Source organism: Platichthys flesus, chromosome 2 (assembly GCF_949316205.1).
Source record: "Platichthys flesus chromosome 2, fPlaFle2.1, whole genome shotgun sequence".
NCBI classification, from domain to species: domain Eukaryota; kingdom Metazoa; phylum Chordata; class Actinopteri; order Pleuronectiformes; family Pleuronectidae; genus Platichthys; species Platichthys flesus.
The window spans coordinates 6,358,931-6,380,307 of NC_084946.1; the positions used below are offsets into that span (position 1 = coordinate 6,358,931).

At 41.3% G+C, this 21,377-nt stretch overlaps 1 protein-coding gene across 1 annotated transcript; it reads right to left on the minus strand.

Moving 5' to 3' along the window:
• Positions 1-636: 636 nt before the first annotated feature.
• On the minus strand, positions 637-20,811 carry gxylt2 (glucoside xylosyltransferase 2). The gene is made up of 7 exons (XM_062395093.1): positions 20,322-20,811; positions 12,806-13,004; positions 11,159-11,290; positions 8,955-9,206; positions 8,482-8,605; positions 3,039-3,211; positions 637-1,919 (listed from the first exon to the last, which is right to left on the minus strand). The coding sequence occupies exons 1-7, from the start codon at positions 20,606-20,608 to the stop codon at positions 1,743-1,745; spliced, it is 1,344 nt and encodes a 447-aa protein (XP_062251077.1). The 5' UTR covers positions 20,609-20,811; the 3' UTR covers positions 637-1,742.
• Between the last annotated feature and the right edge of the window lie 566 nt (positions 20,812-21,377).

The window sequence follows — 21,377 nt, forward strand, 5'->3', positions numbered from 1 at the left end:
TGCTTTTGACCCAACTGGTGCAGGACACACAGAGCAGTGAGCGACCATGTACGGCGCTCAGGGAGCAGATGTTGGTGGAGTTAGGTGCCTTACTCAGGGGCATTAGACAGGGTAGGGAGACTCTTGGATTTTTGGACAGATCAATCCAGGTTCGTCTTTTGTTGTCTCTCCGTGGAGTCGAACCAGGCACGAACCAGAGACCTTCTCTGCCCATGGTCCAAGTTTCTGCCACTAGAACAGTAGCAGGATTTCTCCATGTCAGCCACTTCCTCTATCTGTCAGTGATACATCCCATGCATGAAGTTTTTCAATCTGATTTCGTAATCATCAATCATTTACTATGTTACTGTGCATTTCCAAAGGTCTTGATGGACCCAGGAACTGAAACTAGGCTTAAAGGACTAGATTTGTTTAATAAACCTGAAAGGACAGAATTGAGGGACTTTGTATATAGTGGTCAATTCAGTTTATAGCCAGTTTTAAAGCATTGGTAAAAAACTTGTCACACAAGCGTATGATACCGCATTTGATAAAAATGCAATGATTATCTTCATATTCAGTTTTTCCTAAAATACAGTTTTGAATTGCATTCCTATAAATTTGATATTTGTCTTAAAGAGGCAGAGGCAGACTCCGGACATTGCATTGTTTTATTTCAGAAACACACATAATGACTGTTCAGCCATTTTCAGTTTCCAGTTTGAATCATTTGATACCTATAGACAATTCAGCCACATTTAAAGTAATGCTGCTAAAACATATGACCCATGTGTTCACAACACAATATACTTTATTTGACAAATTAAGATACCCACTCAAACACACACGTGTATACCACTCATTGTCATATTATAGCAAACATGGCAGACATGAATATATAACACATAATCTGCTGTAGTATGTCACCTCCCAAACGATAGCACTTTTGGTATTAATTAACTCTGACAGTGCGTTTTGTACACACACGACATATGAGACGTCCTAATAGTCCTAATATCATTCTTGAAAGTGCATTTCAACATTTATTTGAGTAACATGAAAGTCCATTCTTGCTCTGTTGACCTGTATTCAATACTGTCAGTGGCATTTTGCTCCTGCAGAACCGAGCAGTAACACACAGCTCCTCTCATTCACTCAGGCTCATGGTTCAAGTTATTAGCTGGTAAAACATTCACAATTTTTTGAAGGAGTGGTTTATGAATTGACTACTCTTGGTAGTAAAGCGTTCCAAAGCCCAAAAGTTGACCTTGTTTTGGTGGATACTATGTTCATGAGGAAAAATAAGGAAGGCAGATATTTTTGTCAAACACTGGATTGACAAAAATATACTTTCATTTTCGCTTTGACACTTGAGATGATGACCTGATGCTCATAATAATAATTCTTGAAAAATAATCCATTGTCTTTTACGCAACTTTAACTTTCCAACATTCTCATTCACTTCATCACCACTCATATAAGTGGGATGTGAACATCATAAGACGGCAGTATGTGAAACTTATTCTACAGCATCACTGACCAGCACTGTATGCTTCTGTGTGCACAATAGGCTTATTCCCCACGCCATCACTAGAGGGTCATATTGCTCATAAGACCATTTTACCATGAAGTGTCATGTGTTGAACACACTGTAAACACTGAGATGCCAGTCCTGTTTGGGAGATGCTGGTTTGACACATAATGGACAGCAGGACGGTCCTTGGCATTGTCTGAAAAAAGGAGGAGTCCTCTCTCCTCATCGGTTATTTGTGCGGTCTGATGTGTTTGACCACTTTCTCCTCAAACATCTTCCTCATGGTCTTCTCTATCTGCTTAAGGAAAACTTGAGGGATTCTGCCGCACAGGGTGTTGACCGTGTCCAGGAACTTGCTCTGGATGGGGTAGAAGAGTGACTGAAACATGTTGTCCTCAAAGGGAAACTGTGAAAACAGAGACATCAAAGTTCTGTGTCAGTTCTGCCCCCAGCTACTTCATTTCATGATTGGTTTTAATTGAACATAACACATAGTTTATACAAATTACTTCAACAGGGATGGGGTAGGGTGGTTTCTCTAATAATCATAAATTACGACACAGCTCATCTATAAGAGGCTTATCTCCGCAGAGCAGGGGGGGAAATGACTCTACTCAAAGAGCAAACAAATTCTAAATTTAAAAACTGACCCAGATTGTTAAACGAAAGAAAGAGAGAAAATTCTCAAAGCTGTTCTTTTACTGAGCTCATGTCTTTAAAGGAGCCGATCAACATTAGCACATTTTTGGAAAATTTGCTTCTTGGCCTGACAAAAAATAACAGACAAATTCAAAGCCATTGGTATATGTGTCTTACTAAAATAACAATTTATTGTATATTCATGATAATCAGTTATATTAATCCTCCAATACATAACTTCATTACTCTTTAATACCTTATAGGGCCTAAATGTAGCCATCTTTTAATGGCTACCTCCAGCATGATGATGAACCAGGTTACAAAACAAAGGTTTCTTGGTTTTAATGAATATAAACATGACGTGAATCCAGTAGAACAGCATTGGGATGTGGTAGAACAGGAGCTAGGCAGCTTGAATGGGCATCTGATGAATCTGCAGAAGTGATGTGATGTTTTTGCAGTCTTTACATTCTTGTTTTTCACATTCTCACATCAATGTCGCAATAAAATCGTATTCTTCATTTCTGTGATTTCTGTGTGTGCCTACGGCTCTTGCAGTTTCAAACCCTTATATGGGCAGTGGACGGATGTTGACAAATGCTAATCAGGAATAACTGGGACTTGCTTTCAATTTACAAAGACACGCGTGTCTGCATTTTAAGAACACGTCATTTATGTGACGTAGAGTTTTTTTCAGAACAAATTAGAGAAAAAGTCATTAGAAGATACTGGTAAATGAGGTTCAGTGTTAGTTTGGTGTTCCTAATAAAGTGCTCAGTACACAACTACATCCACTTTGCACTGGGTTTGGGGTTTCAACAGAGGGCGCTATGCATCAGTACCACTTTGTGCCAGTGAAAACTGTCTATCTTCCTGGAATACTTACATCATGTATTGCATCATAGACTACTTTAAAGGCCGGCTGCTTGTCGTCATGGTAGACTCCGCGGTTGCCATGGAGGATGGACACACCCTCCTCTTCAGCCCCTTTACAGTTACTGCCGTACATACAGTGATCAGGCCTGTAGTTCCACTGGCAGGGGAAGATGAAGAGACACTCTGGAAGAAAAGAACACAACACACAAAAACACACAGTTACAGATCTGTTGAAACTTTCATTATAACTCAAGAAAATTCCCATGAGATTGCCAGGACGGCAAAGTGACTACACTGGCTTAGAAAGTTTAATTAAAGTGATTCCTCAGTTCACAAAGAATAATCTGTGTTGAAAGTTTGAACAACAGCAGACCACATATCTGTCCTCAGTAAACAGGGGTGACATTCAAAACGTTATATTTATACGTAACATAACCCTTTTCCTCATTTCACAAAGTACCAACATCAACCCGACTGCATTTGAATGAGTATAAGCCATTAAAACTGACTCAGGTGAAAGGTTCAAATGTCATCTCTGAGGAGCAGGAGCCATCCACAATTTTCCCACTGACATAATGTTACTCCCGAGGTCAAGATCTTTATGATGATGTCTTTACTTTTGTCCTACGACAAAGTTAAATTTGATCTTGCTCCAAGCACAGGCCATCTCAGGTGTACTTTCTCAGAGCCCTTTGAGGTCCAAACTGGATCAAATTGGTCTGTTGTAAGTGGTATTTAATGGTCAGATATGTTAAAAATATGTATGTTTGCTATATACACAATAATATGTTTGACTTTGGACCAAGTAAGAGACACCTCTGTTCATTAACAACCCAATTTAGCTAATGGAAATTACCTACACCATATTTTTTCTGTATTTAGTTTGACTTTTAGGAAAACAGACAATGCAGAAACAATGATACTGTGATGATGGTAGTTTTCTTGAAGCTGGTGTAAGGAGAACTCAGGCAGCAGCTGATGTCATATGCAGGAGATCTGAATTAAGACTTGATTCTAGAAATGTCTAAATCTTCTAGAGATGACCGCTCCCTCTGGGTCCAGAGGGAGCGGTCAGCTATGGAGACAGTTCTGGAACCCCAGGTTTGATGCTTGGTCTGATGAAGACAGGAGGTTCAGCGTCACGAGTGGAGGCTGCGGGAAGGAACCAGTGTGTGGATTCTCAGAGGACACCTCAGTTTACAGGATCATTCACCGGTGTGTCGGATAGTCTTGTTTTCTGATTGTCATTATAATAATATCTGTCCTTCAACCAGTGTGGCAAAGCTATGTGAGAAAGACCATCCACCCGTCTGTCTGTCTGTCTGTCGATCAGTTGCCCTATGCATCTTAAAAGTGCTTGTGTGTATTGATTGGTCTATCGATATATCAATCAATCATATCTCAGTAAGTAGTTTCAATGTTCCAACAGATTCATCTTTCAATCAGTCATTGGGAGAAGTTGGATTGAGCTCATCTGAACTTGAGACTTGAAGATATTTCACGTCGCTGTGTTATTCTAAATCTCCGCTGGTTATGTGTCACTAGGCTGAGACTCTTGTCTTTCATGTCTAGTTTGGACTTGATTGGACCAAATATGTCATAGATACAGAACCTCACGTTTTGATGGCATGTAATCAAACTTACAAGCCACAGTCACACGGTGTGACGAAAAGGTAGTTTTAAAGGTAGGTATATTCAAGGTAGTTTAGATCCCGATCTTGTTGTGATGACACTCACCTCAATTTGAAGTTGATCTGATGAAAGCTCCACGACAAGTTTGTCACAGTAAAAATGTGAAATATGGTCAAAAAGGCCACTAAATCCAACATGGCGGGCTTCCTGCTGCGGTTTTGGTGAAGATCGGTCGAGGGGAAGCCTAGGGGCTGTGTTCCAGGTGGCGCTGTTGAGCCATTTATTCACGCCCATTTCCAAATACTCCAGTATACTTAATTTTTCGTCACTTTCTAATTTACGGCTAAGTTTAGAATATTTGTGAGCATGTTGAAGCCCTCAAAAAGCCAAATCTCCAGTGAGATCCAGATCTCCAAGGAGATCCAAATCTCCAATTAGATCCAATCCCCAATTAGATCAGGGTCTCCAAGGAGATCCAAATCTCAATGAGATCCAGATCTCCAAGGAGATCCAAGTCTCCAATTAGATCCAATCCCCAATTAGATTAGGGTCTCCAAGGAGATACAAATCTCAATGAGATCCAGATCTCCAAGGAGATCCAAATCTCCAATTAGATCCAATCCCCAATTAGATCAGGGTCTCCAAGGAGATCCAAATCTCCAACGAGATCAGGGTCTCCAAGGAGATACAAATCTCCAACGAGATCAGGGTCTCCAAGGAGATACAAATCTCCAAGGAGATCCATTCAGCACCAGTGAGTTAAAGAGTAAAATCGAAAATTAGATAAGAGATAAGTTTTTGCTATCTGGCTCGTTGGTCATGACAGCAGACTCTGTTTTGCATGTTATAGCTTAGAACAATATTTTCTTGATTGACTTTTTCCGCGCAGGATATTTTGCAACAATGATGTTCTCATTTACACGTGGCATCTATTGCACTTCTGTCCATCCTGGGAGAGGGATCCCTCACATGTGGCTCTCTCTGAGGTTTCTACATATTTTGACCCTGTTAAAGGGGTTTTATCAGTTTTTCCTTACTCTTGCTGAGGGTTAAGTACAGAGGATGTCACACCAATGTTAAAGTCCTAATGGACGAATTGTGAATTGTGAATATGGGACATAACTTAATAAGAAAGACAAATAAGTACCTCTGGGTTATCAGTGTAATTCCTGGTACAATGCCAGCAGGGACTCAGATGACCATAACAAGGACCTAGCAACATAATAATTATAATGCTTGATCTCAGTCACACCAAGCTGAAATGTTAGCAACCAATATATACTCTGCTCCATTATTTGTTAATTATTAAAACAACGAATACAGCATATTAAGATATTATTCAATGCTTAAATCCTAATATTCATCATTGCTCGTTCGTTACCTGTCCGGGTGCATCAACTACTGAGGAGAGTCAGGTTACCCGCGATGACGACAATGCCCACCCCCTTCTCTGGTTCGGATTGGCCTGACCTAAAATCTGACCGATCACACTCCTTGTTCCTAATTGGTAGACAACTAGCCAATCAGGGGGAGAGAAGGGCGGATGCGGAAGTTGCGGGTGATGACTTCTTCATCCCGCACATTTCCCTCCTCCACCACCACCACCAGCGCCCCCTCCAGGAACCCCCCCACCCACTGTTATACATACTCTCTGGACTACTAATTCATTTTCTTACAACAATATTTATACTTGTGTCCACATATTATGTCCATATACCCGTATTGAGCATTAGATATTCTTAAAAATTCGAAACATTGTTAATGTTCTCATAATGTATGTAACATAGTGTATTCATTTCCTACTTTCACACCGGTATCAAGTGCGCCTGCGTAGACCTCTGCAGCGCTCTGATCAAGCAAGAGGGCGGAGATTCTGGTATTCTTGGTGCTAAACGCTATATTTTAGCAATGTTTCTTAATAAAAATAAATATTTTCATTCATGGTTAAAAAACCAACCGCTAATATGTTTTCTAAAACCTATTTTTCCAGACCTAATCTCAACCCGGAAGAACGATCCTGTACGTGTCTGTGTGTAGTTCTCATGTGTTTTCACTATTATGTGAGATTGCCACCGGGAACCATGCATTATTTTTTATGTTTATTGTGTGTGAGAAAAACACCTGTTTAGTCTGATTTAGTTTTTCTTAGTAATAAAACAGTAAAAAAAAAAATTTTCAAGGTTTTGGCTCTACTCAGTGGCGCCCCCCATAGGTTTGCATTGGGCTATGGTAGTGGAGATCAAGACCTTTCCAAAACAATTCATACCATGTCTGTTGCTTATTTAGTTTCCACCCTTTACTAGAGAATATAGGATTTGTAAAACAAACACAACTGTGTTGATTGTGAGGAGGAAACTAAATATGCAGCCGGAAAATAGTAGAATAAGTATACACTGCACAGCCAAGAGCATATGCTGTCCCTCAGTGGATCTATCAATATGGAAACACTGTTCCAGAGGATCATCCCATTCATTCTAATGAGAGTTTCTCTCACAGTGTGAAACACTTTTTCAGGTTTCTGCACCTTCTCTGGCTTCACCTGTCTGACTGGTCACACACATGTATAACACTAAAAACTATGTAATATGCTGAGTATAGCATCCTATTGGTTCAGTAGATACATTTACATGGACACCAATATTCTTATATTAACCTGATAAAGACATTATTCTGGATAAGACACGCCATGTAAAAAAAACTTTGATTATTATGTCGTAGTGGACCTAATAATGACATGAGTCATAATCAGACTATGCTCTGTGACATGTAAAGAAAATCTATTGGCAAACAACATATCATAATCAAAATGTCTATACAGCCCAGTGCAGTTACATGAGTCTTTGTCCATCACATCAACAGGGAAATCAATATAAATAAAACAGAACAGAGAACGGAATATGGACTGTTAGGAAAAACGGCATCATTCTCTTATTTATGGTCTCTCAGTCTGAATGTTTTCCCTCTAATCTCATTTAGTATTTACACTAAACAAAGATGGCAAAAAAGGCGGTGAAAACCTACTAATCTGTTTACACTGTGAGGTGCCTATAAGCAAGGTAATCAACTACCAACTGTTCCAGTGCAGCAGCTCATTGACTTAGGGTGATTACACTGCACCTGCTCAGAGGGAATGTGTATTTACTGTAAGTATGAACATAAAATCGGACTGACAGTATAGATGCTCATATGAAGTTACTCATTTGAGCCCATTATATTGATAAATCCTGATCAAATATGGGAGAAATTACCTGACCAGAAGTGTCAAAATCAACTTAATAAATATACAGTTGTTCTGTCTTACATTTAAAAAACGTCAAAAATAAAAATGCCAGCTCAATCTTATTCCCCCTTAATTCTGAGGAGGCTTTCATATGTTTCCCTGATGGTTGAACAAGCCAAAAACGGTTCAGGACATTGTTTATGAACTGATGTGTCTTCCTCTAGAGACAGCATTGAGCTCAGAGCTATACCATGTAAGACAAACACACTGTTGTTGAGCAAACACCAGCGATGCCAGCTCTGCCGATGGCTCTGATCACTTAATGCCCACATCTGGCTGCTGCAGCTGGAACTTGTTTTGCCACTGAAGCGTGCTGCCGCTTATGGCCACTGTTTACTGATCAGCATTCATAGTGTAGACTGGTATATTAAGAGTAAATAAGACTTAACTTATGTGAACACATTGACCTTTTGTGACACAAAGGTGTGTAGACTGGAATTTAACATATACAGCTTGATGTTTAGTTTGACTATAAATAGCATTCATTACGCTTTTGCATAAAGTGTTTCCAGTGTGCTCACAGTATATAACATGAACACACCTGGGTTGTCGTGGAAGATAATGTTGAGCAGGTCCTGGTCTCCCCACGTGATGTGGTTCTTGTACTTCTGGTAGAGTGGATGTAGAAGATCCTCCCACGACAGGCCACTGGGGATCATGCTGTTCTGAAAAACCAACAACAGTGTTCGCTTGAAAAACAGCTCGAGAGCAGCCTTCTCCTTTTTTTCTTCTTCAAAAAACACATCATCAAAGGAGGAGCACATTTATATTCCAGCTTCCATTTGCAATCTGCTGGCAGCAGTCGAAAACTGGAAAGCTGCTAAACTGAGTTCCGAGGGCACAAGTCTGCGATGGTAGCGTGGTAATCAGAAAGCTTCAATCACAGCCCACTCGGAGCACTCAGCCTGTGTGAGTTCACCTCAAAGACAAAAAAAAACCTCAGGATGTAAAAGAGACATCAAAGCTCACTTCAGCTACGAACCGATCACAGGGAGGAGAAATGCGACTTCTTACCTTGAACAGTGTGCTGCGGATCCTGGTGAGATTCATCAGCATGACACCGGAGTTCACCCCCGTGACGCCGTAGAAAGGGTGGCGTGCGAAGCGGCTGTACCAGCCAATCTTGGGGACCTCGTGCTCTGGAGCCATTGCTGCGAGCTGGCTGCTGTTAAAGGACTCCAGGAGGCTCCAGACGTCATCCATGGGCCGCAGGAAGAGGACATCTGTGTCCACATAGAGCAACGAGTCCACGTCCTTCAGGATGACCTACGAGCACAAGGACAGGCATCAGCTGAATATTTATGACAAGTCTCCCATCTAAAATAACCAGGATAGACAAGATTACATGATGTAACACCTGAAAATTAAGTTACATGAATAAAACTGCTGTTGGTACACACTCCCCGTCTGCACACAGCTTGCCAACAGCTTGCTTTCCCAGACAGTGACTCACATATTAATAAAGCATAACTATAAAATATGCAAAAGCATCATGAGGTTCAGTTTACCTCAGATCATCTAAATGTTTAAGTGCAGATGAAGTTAAAAAACCCAGCTTCAGTATTTCGGCAGAATTAAGAGTGGACAGCGCAGCTAGCATCTCTGTGAGCCTTGTCCTCAAAAGTTAACCAAACTCATCCTGAGGAGACCATGCATGTCTTTACACTACAAATGGTGGACAGTTATCAAGACCAAGCTGAAATGTCAGCCTCACGGTGACCTTAGATCAAGACAGAGGTGGTCTGTGGAAGACCAAAAAACCTTTAAGTTGTTGAGATAATAACTTCCATTATCAACTAATGAATTGAGCTATGACTTAAAGGCAGACAAAAAAAGTCTGGACGAGATACATTTTTATTTACTCCAACACTGCCAGGAAGCCAGTTTTCAGCGTGAAGACACTTTAAGAGTATAAAACAAGCAAAATAACTACCACTTTGGTATAATGACAGAGTGTTTTATGTTTATCTTCCTAGTTTAAGCACATACTGTCACACAGTGTTCCACTCACAATGTACCATTAAGAAAACGCAGCACAGACAGAGCTTCAGGCAGCCTCTGTGGCCGAGTTGGTACAATTGTAGCTCGGTCGATAAAGTCTGGTGTGCACAGTTCATACAGACAGAGCCACTGGGAGCCCTGAACTCAGAGATAGTATTTGTGCTCTAGCTGCTCACTGATGCTAAACGACACCATGTGGCTATGCTGTCGGCGGCTTGACCTTGTATTATGTTGCTTAAAGCAGCTATGAGCTGCTGCTACTAATCCCAACAAGTCCAAACACAGCAGCAGACCAATGTTTCAACAACCTAAATGTATGCCTGCATGTCCCCAGCTGTGTAATAACAGGTAATGAGGACTCTGTGTGAAGGAACACAGATTTCTCTCTCAGTATAAATTGTGCTTGGCAAATGGTGTGGTTGTACTAATGGATTGTGAAACCACAAAACAGACCGACATCCACATAATTAGCATCAAAGTTCCCTCTTAAAGCTCTTAACCTTTACACTAACTGTGGTGAAACGGACCACAGATAGAGCATGATCTTTATGGAATCAATCCCCACGGTTCAGAACATGTGTGTGCTGTGGATTAATTGCAAAGTTTACATACTATCGCCGTTTGCTGCGTAACATGAGTTAACCGTTAATACATCAATTCATTCTTAAACATGATTTGAGTCACATTAAGTAAACAAAATTTGACAATGAGGGTGAAAAAAACAGCTCCCATGATCCCACACTGCTTCACCATATCATATCCAGTCCACTCTTTACATAATCTAATATAGAGATAAAAAGACTAGATGTTTTTAATTAAGTGAATGGAGAATGTCCATATATCGCCTTGCAGCAAGGGGAAAAAACTATGGATTTGACCTGCAATATGTTCATTAAATGCATAGGAAGCTAAGTGCTATTTCAATGACCCTAGAAAATAAAAAGAAAATCAATAGCCAGGCACAACCTCCACTTGATGAAATTACTGGAATTCGGCCCTGGAGACGGCTTATTTGTCTCAAGTAAATGAAAAGGTGTGAAATTACCTCTCAACACACTGGTACTTAATTAGAACCATACGCCAGTAAAATAAAGGGTAGGAAAATGCTGTTTGAGTAGAAATGAAATAGATTAATGACTATTTTTTTCTGAACCCAAGCTAATCACGTTATGCATGGTGACAGAGGATGTGAGAGGAGATAAAAGCTGCAGCCTTACGGGGAGGAAGAGTCTCTGAGCAGCGCAGGGCTTAAAGAGCTTCTTCCACTCGTCGGCGTTCCCCACGGAGAAGGTGATTGGGTAGATGGTGTACTGGAACCTGGCTGAGATGGAGCGGGGCCACTGGTTCAGCTGGAAGATAAGCAGCATATCACACTTTATAAAGAGTCTAATGGAATTCTTACCACTGTAAACAATCATTATTCTGAAAGCTAAATCTCTCTCCTTTAACAGAACTATCAACATAAACTAGAGCATAAATCCGGCCATTTAAAAAAAATGAAGCCATGTCTCGTGGTGATTGGCTGTGTTGAGCCTGTGCAGCTGCCAGCTGTTGTTTTATTTAAAAACCACCAGTCTAAACAGGGGGAGACACCCTCTTAGGCTACATCCAAACTTAACTCCATTTGCCTCTGAAAATTCAACATCTCTGCTATGGATATGTCTGGTGTCCAAACTTCCTAAGAGTTTGAATAAAATGCTGGCTACATTTTAGTTTGAAACTCTAAAGCTGCGTTTTGGTTTGGATGGGCAGGAAATGAGATGCAGATGCGCACAACCACTTGCTGATTGGCTCTTTTGGGTCAGGACGTAGCTTTTGCTGATTCTTCAGGCTCCTATCACATGAGCCCCTTCCAGAAGACAACAACCAGCATTAGTTAAGTGTTGAAGGCATCGATAATCAATTACAAGCATTGCTGACCCTGTTGTCTTTACCAACAGCTGTTCTGCAATAAAACTCTAGCAATATGTGTAGATGGTGTAAGGACGGAGATTAAAACTGATTTGGAGCCAAATCACTCGTGTGGACAGAGATCATTTTAGCGTGAAAATGCTGCTTTCAAATGAGAAACAATGGTAGTATGGATGTATTCCTAATGTCAGCAGAGTATCACTAATAGATGCTGAATCCCTGTGAAATCAGCAGTTCACCCGTTTGGCCCTGAAAAGAGTGAGAGTGATGCGAGAGGTTGGTGAGGTTACTGCTGAAAAGGACGAGAGATCAAAAGAGATTGCGACCAACCTTTTCTAAAACACACATCACGTCTCTTCACACTGCCTCTCTACATTAGCTCCCTGCTGCACGTGCTCTGTGTCATCTGGGCCTTGACTACCACAAGTCCCGTTTTCCGTGGGGGGAGGATTTTTCCACACATGGAAATAATTCATGTGCGCTTGACAGTAAGTTCACAGGTTCAGGGTTTGGATTCAAAGCAGTTTAAGGTGCCGTTTGAGGTCCATTAATTGGAGTCACTTTAACACACTGTTAGTTACCGTATCAGTTGAACTAATCAAAAACATGCCAGGCACCTCTGTAAAGGTGACTTTGAAGTGCACAGAGAAATTGCGGGGTGTCTTGGTGATATATTACGCCCCAGCCTTGAGCTAAAAACATGATGTGGCTGTACTGGGAGGATTCGCGGAGGCAGAGTTAAAAGCGCTCTGATCCTGATGTCATGTATTGCAATGAGAGCGGAAGCGTTTTACATGTGCTGCTTTAAATCAAAAAACCAGAGCGTCCTCTACAGATGTGCACACTGGGAAGAAAGCCAGTGCTGCATTTAATCAAGGACTCTCGTTGATTTCGTTTTTTGTGAACATTTACACAAAATTGATTCAGGCTTTGGTCTCCTGAAGCCTTCTCACCCTTTCTTCAAACTGTGGGGCCAAGGGGTCCTCTGCAAAAATGTGAAACTTGATCTTCTTGAGGCTGAACAGGAGGGCTGATTTGACCATGGTCAGGGTCTCATCCAGACGATTCCCACAAGCCACCACAGCCAAGTGCATGAACTCCTCAGCCCGAGTGCGCCTCATCACAGGTCGGGCCACGGCACTCCGTTGCTTACTAGAAGAGACATAAGCAAATAGAGATGTAAAGTGCAGTTAAGTACAAAGGAAAGAAGGAAATGTACAGTGAGGTAATAAACTGTACACTTTTACATTGGTATGTCTTCTTTTCAACTCTTTGTAACGACAAGGGCAAAGGGATACAAAATAGGCTTCATTCATCGATGTGCAGGATGTGCAGTTTTCTCCACCCAAAAGTGCTGTCTGTTGTAAATGGGCCATGGCCATGTGTGTGGGGAGGCGGGGGCGGGGGAGGGGGGGGTTGGGGGTATGGCGGGGGATCGGATCTGCTGACAATCACTTATTCCACAAACCTTGTTTCCATCACTCATCGCTTGTAAATTGGCTGCGCAGCTTGTTAAGAGTAATTTGTACTTGGCACAGCGGATGTACTGGACTTTACAGGAGTCAAAACATACAGAATGAAAGTACTGAAAGATGAATGTAATCTGAAACCTACATGGATTTGTATGGGATTTATAATTTCATGTTAAGGCTTTGATATTTCTTGTTTGATTAAGACAGCAAATTCTGATATTTTATAGCAATATAAAACGCATTGCTTGTACTTTTTTATACAATATACCTAAAGCTGCACAGCAAGTCAGCATGTTCAATCCTAAACTGTCCTGACACAGTGGTGAAAAAGCCTATAAAACAGCACTTGAACACGATGGGATACTAAAACCCTTCATTGAAACTGCAGAAGGTTATTAACATCTTGCATGTCTTCGCTTTGAATCTTTAAACTTACAAAAACCTTTCATTTGTCTGCCTCATTGCAAAGATGTGTCATGCTTGTCACATTCAAACCCAAGAGACCATTTGTTCTGGATGCATGATTCAAGTGGAAAATAATTTGTCGTGCACCATTCATACTTAAACGACAATAATAATAATAATGATAAACTCTATTTGTATAGCACCTTTCATACAAGAAATGCAGCTCAAAGTGCTTAACATACAATACAGATATAAATACAAGTTTAGCCTACTAACAAGCTGACTACTGACTACTGACAATTTCAATAAAGTGTTTCAACAAAGAAAATCTGCTCCCCAACATGCATTTCCGTGGTAGAATTAGGAGTAGGCCTGAGCTATCCGGGCAATATTAACAATTTCTCATTTAAATTGATTTTACTCTTTTTTTCTTTTCTTTTTTTTAATACCTCAAATTATACAGTTGCTTTTTACCTCCAAATTAAACAATTTCAAGTTAAATGCGTGTTAATAGTTAGTAAAATCGAAAAAAGTACTACATGTAATATTCAATGAATGTCGGTTAAATAATGCAAGTGAGCAACAGCTCACTAGACACTTGTAAGTTGATAAAACTGAAGAAATCCCCACTTTTAACTCATCAAAAATGTTTTCAATACTGTAAGATAGCCTCTGCTGCTTGCACAATATATTCATAGCAGTCGTAATAAATATACAACAATAATGTAGCACTGATATGATGCCCGCTTAAGTTGGCTCTCCATAGATGCATCATTGAATGTATAAAAAGAAACCCTGTATTCATCCAAACTGAACACAGATTGGGGGATATAGCAAAATATACTTCCATCCATTGGCATCCAGTATCAGAGCATAGCAGCACACCTGCCAACATGTCACTGTTGTAGAGTAATGGCATGTCACTTCATGAGCATTTCAGCAGTGAAGACATTCATTTTGGACTTTATGAGACAAGGGACACATTCATGAACATAGCCCATTCCCACATTCATCCTGCTGTTAGATACTAGATCAGGTGCAAAGTCAAGGACCTCTCAGAAAGACCTGACAACTGAGCCTTTGCACATTGTTCAACACTATACATCCAAACTGCCACACACACAGAACCAATTCTTCTTCTATTCTACGTCACATCAGACTTTGCTCTTCCATGCTCAAAGGCAGAGCGGCCATTAATGTGATGTGAAAATGTGCTCTCTGTGCAGCGATAGTGCTGCTGTTGAGTTAAAATACACTCAGTGGTGCAGAATATCTCCCGCTAAGATAACACACATACAATAGTAGAGCCTTGAGCTAGGGCCAATATTATCTTATTGTCCTCCACACACGTACACACGCTACTTGAAGCTGGCTGTGAAAACATGTTCAACATAAATATTTTCATAGTCCTAGGGAGAGAAGACAAAAAAGAACAGAGAACCTTTTGTTTCAGCGTGTAACTTTTCTGGGAGAACAGCGGGAAGGCAAATGGTTTCACGTCTAAAGACCGGCCATTCCTAAAGAAAATTTCCTCTGAGCCTGGAGGAAGCAAGGAGTCAACCATAAAATGGATGGGAAGAAAGAAAAGTGAAATTTGACAGGTGGGTTGCAGGGCAGTCTCCAAGCATGACACTTCGTTTTCTGCTTGGCTAAGGGACAATGATGGACCGCAGATTAGGATGAATGAGAAGGTGCTGAGAAATCTGTCCGCCATGCTTCAAAGGCTGATGCGCTGTCAAGGTTTTTGAACGCACATTCCTTTTTTCCCCTTCACAGAAAATCCAATCCATATCTCCCACACAAATGTAATTATATTGCATTTAGTCATGCAAAATAAATCCCCTGGAAAAAATTTCGCCATAAAATTGGATGACAAAACAAAGAAAAGGGAGAAATTCCTTTGTTGCAAGAAGCATGGGCTGCACACATGATGTTCTGTGTCATGGCAGCGCTCCCCACATCTGGAAGCAGTCAGAAAAAGCAGTGTAAGCAAAAGAGAGGCCCACAAAGCACCAAGGGCGAGCCTTTCAAACGATAGCAGGGAAGAAAAAAGTACATGTACACGAGAAAAGAGCAAAAGAGTACATTGGAGGTTTCATATAACAGGTAACATATTAGTCATTTGGGGGACTTGTATCAAACTTGTACTGGTTGTAAAAAAAAAGGGATATCAAATAATAAGCTGCCATCGTGCCCTTCTTCTTTGGGTGAAGATTCTCTATTTCCTAACAAGCTGACAAACCTTCAGATATTTCTCCAGACTGATCCCAGATCTCACGTGATTGGTCATGAGCATTTGATGACGTGGCCACAACCAGATGAGAAACTGCAGACAATCTGTTTTTCATTTATGTTACCCTGCTCGTTGATTTGCAATCATCAGGATGTCCAGCTGAATCACCTCAACCAAAAATGCCCTATCAGTCCAATTCATAATTGGCCAAGACGGGCGGACGAAACCTGTTGAAATGTTGTTGGCAAGTTTTAAAAGAGTTACTTTGATTTGCCTGAAATGTAATCCAAATAAATCTGATCTAAGGTTCAATATCCAATTTCCTTTGGCTGATTACACCCCGTGAACCAAATAATTACAGTTAAATTAGGAAAATAAACTCAGACGGCCAATGCTGCATGGTTCTTGCACTTGCTCTTTACAAACGCGTGCAAACCTGCGCAGCTGTGTAGCATGTGGACACGGCACAAGCCTCCCAAATTCAAATCATGCGATCTGCCAAAACTGGCTGATCATTGTAAAAGATTGATTCATTGGTCAATTGTCAATTACTGATCAATTACTTCCTCTTCTTTGTCCTTCACAAACACAGATTATTAGACAACCAACATATTTATTCATACAAGACGAACAAGGACACAAGCAGAAAAAGTAAAAGTCTGAACCAAAATGGTCACGTTCTGCTTTTCCTGCTTTATTCTTCTACAGCAGCCTTCCCTTTCATGCAGTAAATCTATAAGTCAAATCCATAAGGGAAAGCTTTTGCAGTGGCACAGTTGTTTTCTGTTAGCTACACTCTGCTAGACGGCCCCTAGACGTATGGCTTATAGAATGAGTATTGTCAGTGTGGCAGCAGCAAATAAGAGTTTTCAAAGGACAAAACACACTGGTGTTGTCTCGACACCATCAAAGTGTAAATACACACCACCGTCACGTTTACTAGAGTCCACAGAAGTCAACAGGACACTAAAGATTTTTTCAAATTTGCTCAGAGTGGAAAATCCCAGCTACTGTATCATAAGTGACTCATTGTCTTTAGGGCAACTAAGGTGTAAGCTATGGTTGTCAAAACATACACTGAATGTTATGTGAAATAAATGTGTTACACTTAAGATCTATCATTTAGAAACTTTGTTTCTTTCCCAAATAAGATACTCATCAATAAACTAGCAGTGGAGTATCAGATGAAAACTGTGTTTCTACACCGTATAACCGAGTAGGATATGTCCCAAGAAACATGACCAATCGAGTGTGCTAGACCATTTGCAAGGTCGTCAACGAAACACATCCTCTACAAGGCCTGAGCCTCCCTTTAGTGTCCTTAATGCTTGAATTTGTGAGTCAGCTCAGAATAAACAAGAATAAGCTCCAAATGTCCAAACACTGACAACAGACTAAACTGCGAACTACAAAGCAACAGCACCACCACTTCTATGGTCTGTGACTTCTTAATAGCAATTAATCGCCTTTCAATGAATTTCTTTCATCTATACATGTCACAGATTGGTTACAAATCATCATCACTATCAATTGACTTTTCCTTGTTTTGTTCCAAACCCCAAAATAGGAAGTTTCCAAAATATCTTAACAGATAAACGCAAATACAAAGGCTAATGTTGGGCATTTTGCTAGTTAAATTAATAAGTGATCATACAAGTTGTAACTGAATTAGTTTCAGTGGATCAGCTCATCAAGCATTTGCTGGATATCTTACTGTTAACAGAAACTGTTATGTCCGTCCTTCCAGGGAAACACTTTGGCATGATTGGTCACTTTCTAAGCTTTGGCCTTCAAATCCTGCTTTACAGCCATGTTGGCTTTTACCCAAAGCAGACTCTCGGTCTTTCTAGACTCTCCTTCCACATTATTCATGACTCATCCACCACTAACTTAAAAATGAGTTAGCCAAGATAAGACATACAAGTGCTGCTGATTAGGCTCACACAAGCAGCCTCTCTGGCCAGGTTACACCGGCGAGCAGGGAGATTTCACGCAGCGCGCCAAGAGAGTGTTCAGTCATGTGCGATGACATTTTTACAGGTATGCATAATGCCACTGTGAGACACAGACTCTTTTACCGAGAGGAATAACTATATACGAAGTGACAGGCCCGGGGATTTGTTTCAACACAAAGTATCAACAGTCATCTAATCCTGCAGATGCATACTGTAATTCCAGGCAACAAAGCAGACAGAGGGCTTACGTCTGTATTACTCTGCATCTGATACATGCTGACTGTAATGAAGGGATCACAGTGAAGGAATGTGTATCCTGCACGCAAAGACTGCCGGATTGTAAACCACGGTTTTATATCACTTTCCACTGTATTTATCAGCAGTCAATATTACTAACATTTGACCAACATTGTCATTTAATATTTTGTTATTTTTGACCACAACTGATTCTTCGTTCAGGACAGGGCCTCGATTTATCTGTTGGCAGATACAAATTAGCTGATAAGAGCATTTCCTCTTCATGTTTGCTGATATGACAACAATGATAACAATGCAGAAAGGATAAGATAATATTTTATATTTAAAATTTGTTAATTCACGTTCTTTCAGGATTCGTAATTCCAAATCATGGTTTTAAAACATTTAAATTCTATCAGTAGTATTTAAAATCTGACAAATCTCACAATTTAGATTCTGAAACCTGAAAAGGTTGTGGCACAGTACTTGATAAATTACAATTAATAATATTAATAATACTTTAAATTGTTTCAGATGATTTGTGTTTGATTTGTTATTGATTAGTAGACTAATCCATTGTCTGGTAGCCGGAGCTCTTCCTTCTATTTTTGGACACAGGAAGTAGTGTGAAGTGTCAAGAGGAAATGATATGATTAGGAAAAGCAGGGATGTTTGTCCATTAAGCACGCCACACAGGAAATCTGTCCGGTGCCCTGATTTGCAGATGTCCACAGTGTGTGTCAACAGATATGAGAGACATAATTAAAATGCTTTCCCCAAAGTCACAGTTTAGCTCCCTATTCATATCCATTCCTGTGATGAATATTAGTATCAACCACTTTGCCAAGGCTTATACGTTTTCAACCTGAAAACAACATCCTATTGTTCAGATTCCTCTGTTTTTTATTCTCAGAAAATACAAAAAATTATCAGATTATCTCGGGCAGAAAGTTCTTGGAGGCTCTAGCCACATGCGTGCTTCCACTAATTGCAGCAGTCCGTCATGAGCGTTTTCCAAAGCGGTGAAGTGTTTTCTTTCTTTCCTTTTTTTTTATAGCTACAGCCACTGGTGACCCCTTCCACCCCATTCCTCTTATCAGCGCTTAGCACACACGGGGGATTGTGGTTTCTGAGAGGACGTAAAGGTCCTTCCTCAATGTAACGCCTTGATGGCCGTTATCTACCGAACAGTGTCTCCATCCTCCCCAGCCGGGCTCTGGAGCAGAATACATATTACCAGCTGCCGGCGGAGAAGGTATCTCCGGCAACCACACTGTGGCTGCTGTGGCATGGCTGGCATTCGACCCAGGAGGAAACGCAGAAGGGATGTGTGAGGCTGAAATTAGAAAAGCGGCGAGACACAACAGAATGCTTCCATCATTGGACAGAAATAGCACCTGACAGACTCTTGCCTTTGCTCGAACATTTGAGGAGCCTGTGACAAAACTGTGTCTTCATCAGATCATTCGTCACAGAGCAGCTTCACTTTTCAACCAAGGAAGGAGAATCACACCTGACACACTCCTCACTCCACCACAGACATGATTGGCAGACGTTGACGAGAGAGCAGTCAACAGGATGGGTTTCCTTTTTGTGTCACTTCCAATACATCACAGTTGCTAGAGTGAAACTATTCAGTGCATATTTGCATCTACTTTAAACATCCATTTACGTCTTTCAAGGTGACCTTTGCCCCTTTAGAAGACAAAGGGGGGGTCAGAAAATAAAATCCCTGAAACACCAAGGGCCAAATGATCCAGTTTTAGAGGTCAGGTGATGATTTATCGTTCTGCTGTGCTGCTGTGAGAATGGTGCCAACATTTCCACCTAATCACATTAGTCATGCTCCCTACTCACATCTCTGCCACATATTTAAGCAGCCCCCTGATTATAATGATTCACGGGGCATTAAACCAGAGGAGAGACAGTGGGTATAAAACGCAGTCGAGCAGATGCACGTATGCAGGATGTGAAGTCTATCTGTTGACAGGCGAGGCGTTTGTGTGGCCCGTGCACGGATGTGTGCAGTTTGATGGAGGGAGCATGAAACACTGACACTGACTAGAGGAAAGAAGCAAAGAGGGGAAGTAGATGTGTTGTGTTATTTGGCAGCGGCGTGTAGGAAAAGATCACGACAGACAGAGAGAGAGAAACTAACTCCGCTCACCTTTTCACATGCACGCTGCCGCCTCCGACCAGCGCCTTCGCCTCCTTCCGTAACCCGGGAGGATCCTCCGAGCGCACGGCGACTCCCGCGGCCGCTTTCCGGGCAAACTTCACGGAGACATCGCGTCGGAGCTGAGCGGGCGACGGGGAAGTCCTGCGGTCCTCCTCCTTCTCCTGCACAACTTCTTTCAGCAGCGGATCGACCGCGGCGTTGCCCCCCAAAAAGTACAAAAGTAAGAAAACTCCGAAGCACACGGCGATCACAACTACTTTGCAGTGGATACGCATGGTGAGAGCGACTTGTTGCGGGCCGAGGAGCCAGACGGGGGCCCGCTCATGTCTGCGGGAGAGGGGGAGCAGCCCGGGTTGACATTCTCTTCCCGTCCATCGCTCGCATTTTCCCGCAGATGATGGAGAGGAGCTGCTCACCGTCCATGGAGGATTACACAGGGGAGGCGTGGCCTATGCTGCTTCACCGTAATGACGGGACTGTTAACGCACGACCATATTGTAATAACTACAGGGATAGATTTTCTGCTCAATTACATTTTCCTTATATATTTTTACCTAATTCATTTTGGTCTATATCATACCTATACAATTAAAAGGACTGCCGTGATGTCTTCATTAAAATGATATCTTTATATAATACTTTACTCATCAGTTTCTCACAAGGAATCGTATTTATTCTGCCCTCAAGGCCATCATAAGTATATTATAGGCTGCTTTCAGACAAGCACAGAACTCCGGAGAATGTCTGGAGATTCTCTGGAGGTTCTGTAAGTGAGAACACAAATGTCCGAGTGAGAGGCTCCGCACTTTCTATGGAGTTTCTCCTGCCAGCTGCCTAGTAATAACTCCTGCTGCATGTGGGAATAGCAATCTCCGCAAAAAAAGTCTGTATAGAATTATGCGGACATCCTCCACAGGTCGCGTCTGAAAATGGAGATTATGTTCTAGCAAACAAATGGCATAGTGCATAGGAATGTTTGATGCAGCCAGTAGCTGGGTGTCAGCAGATATTAGTTATGAGTTCAAAGTAGTGAACAACAACCTC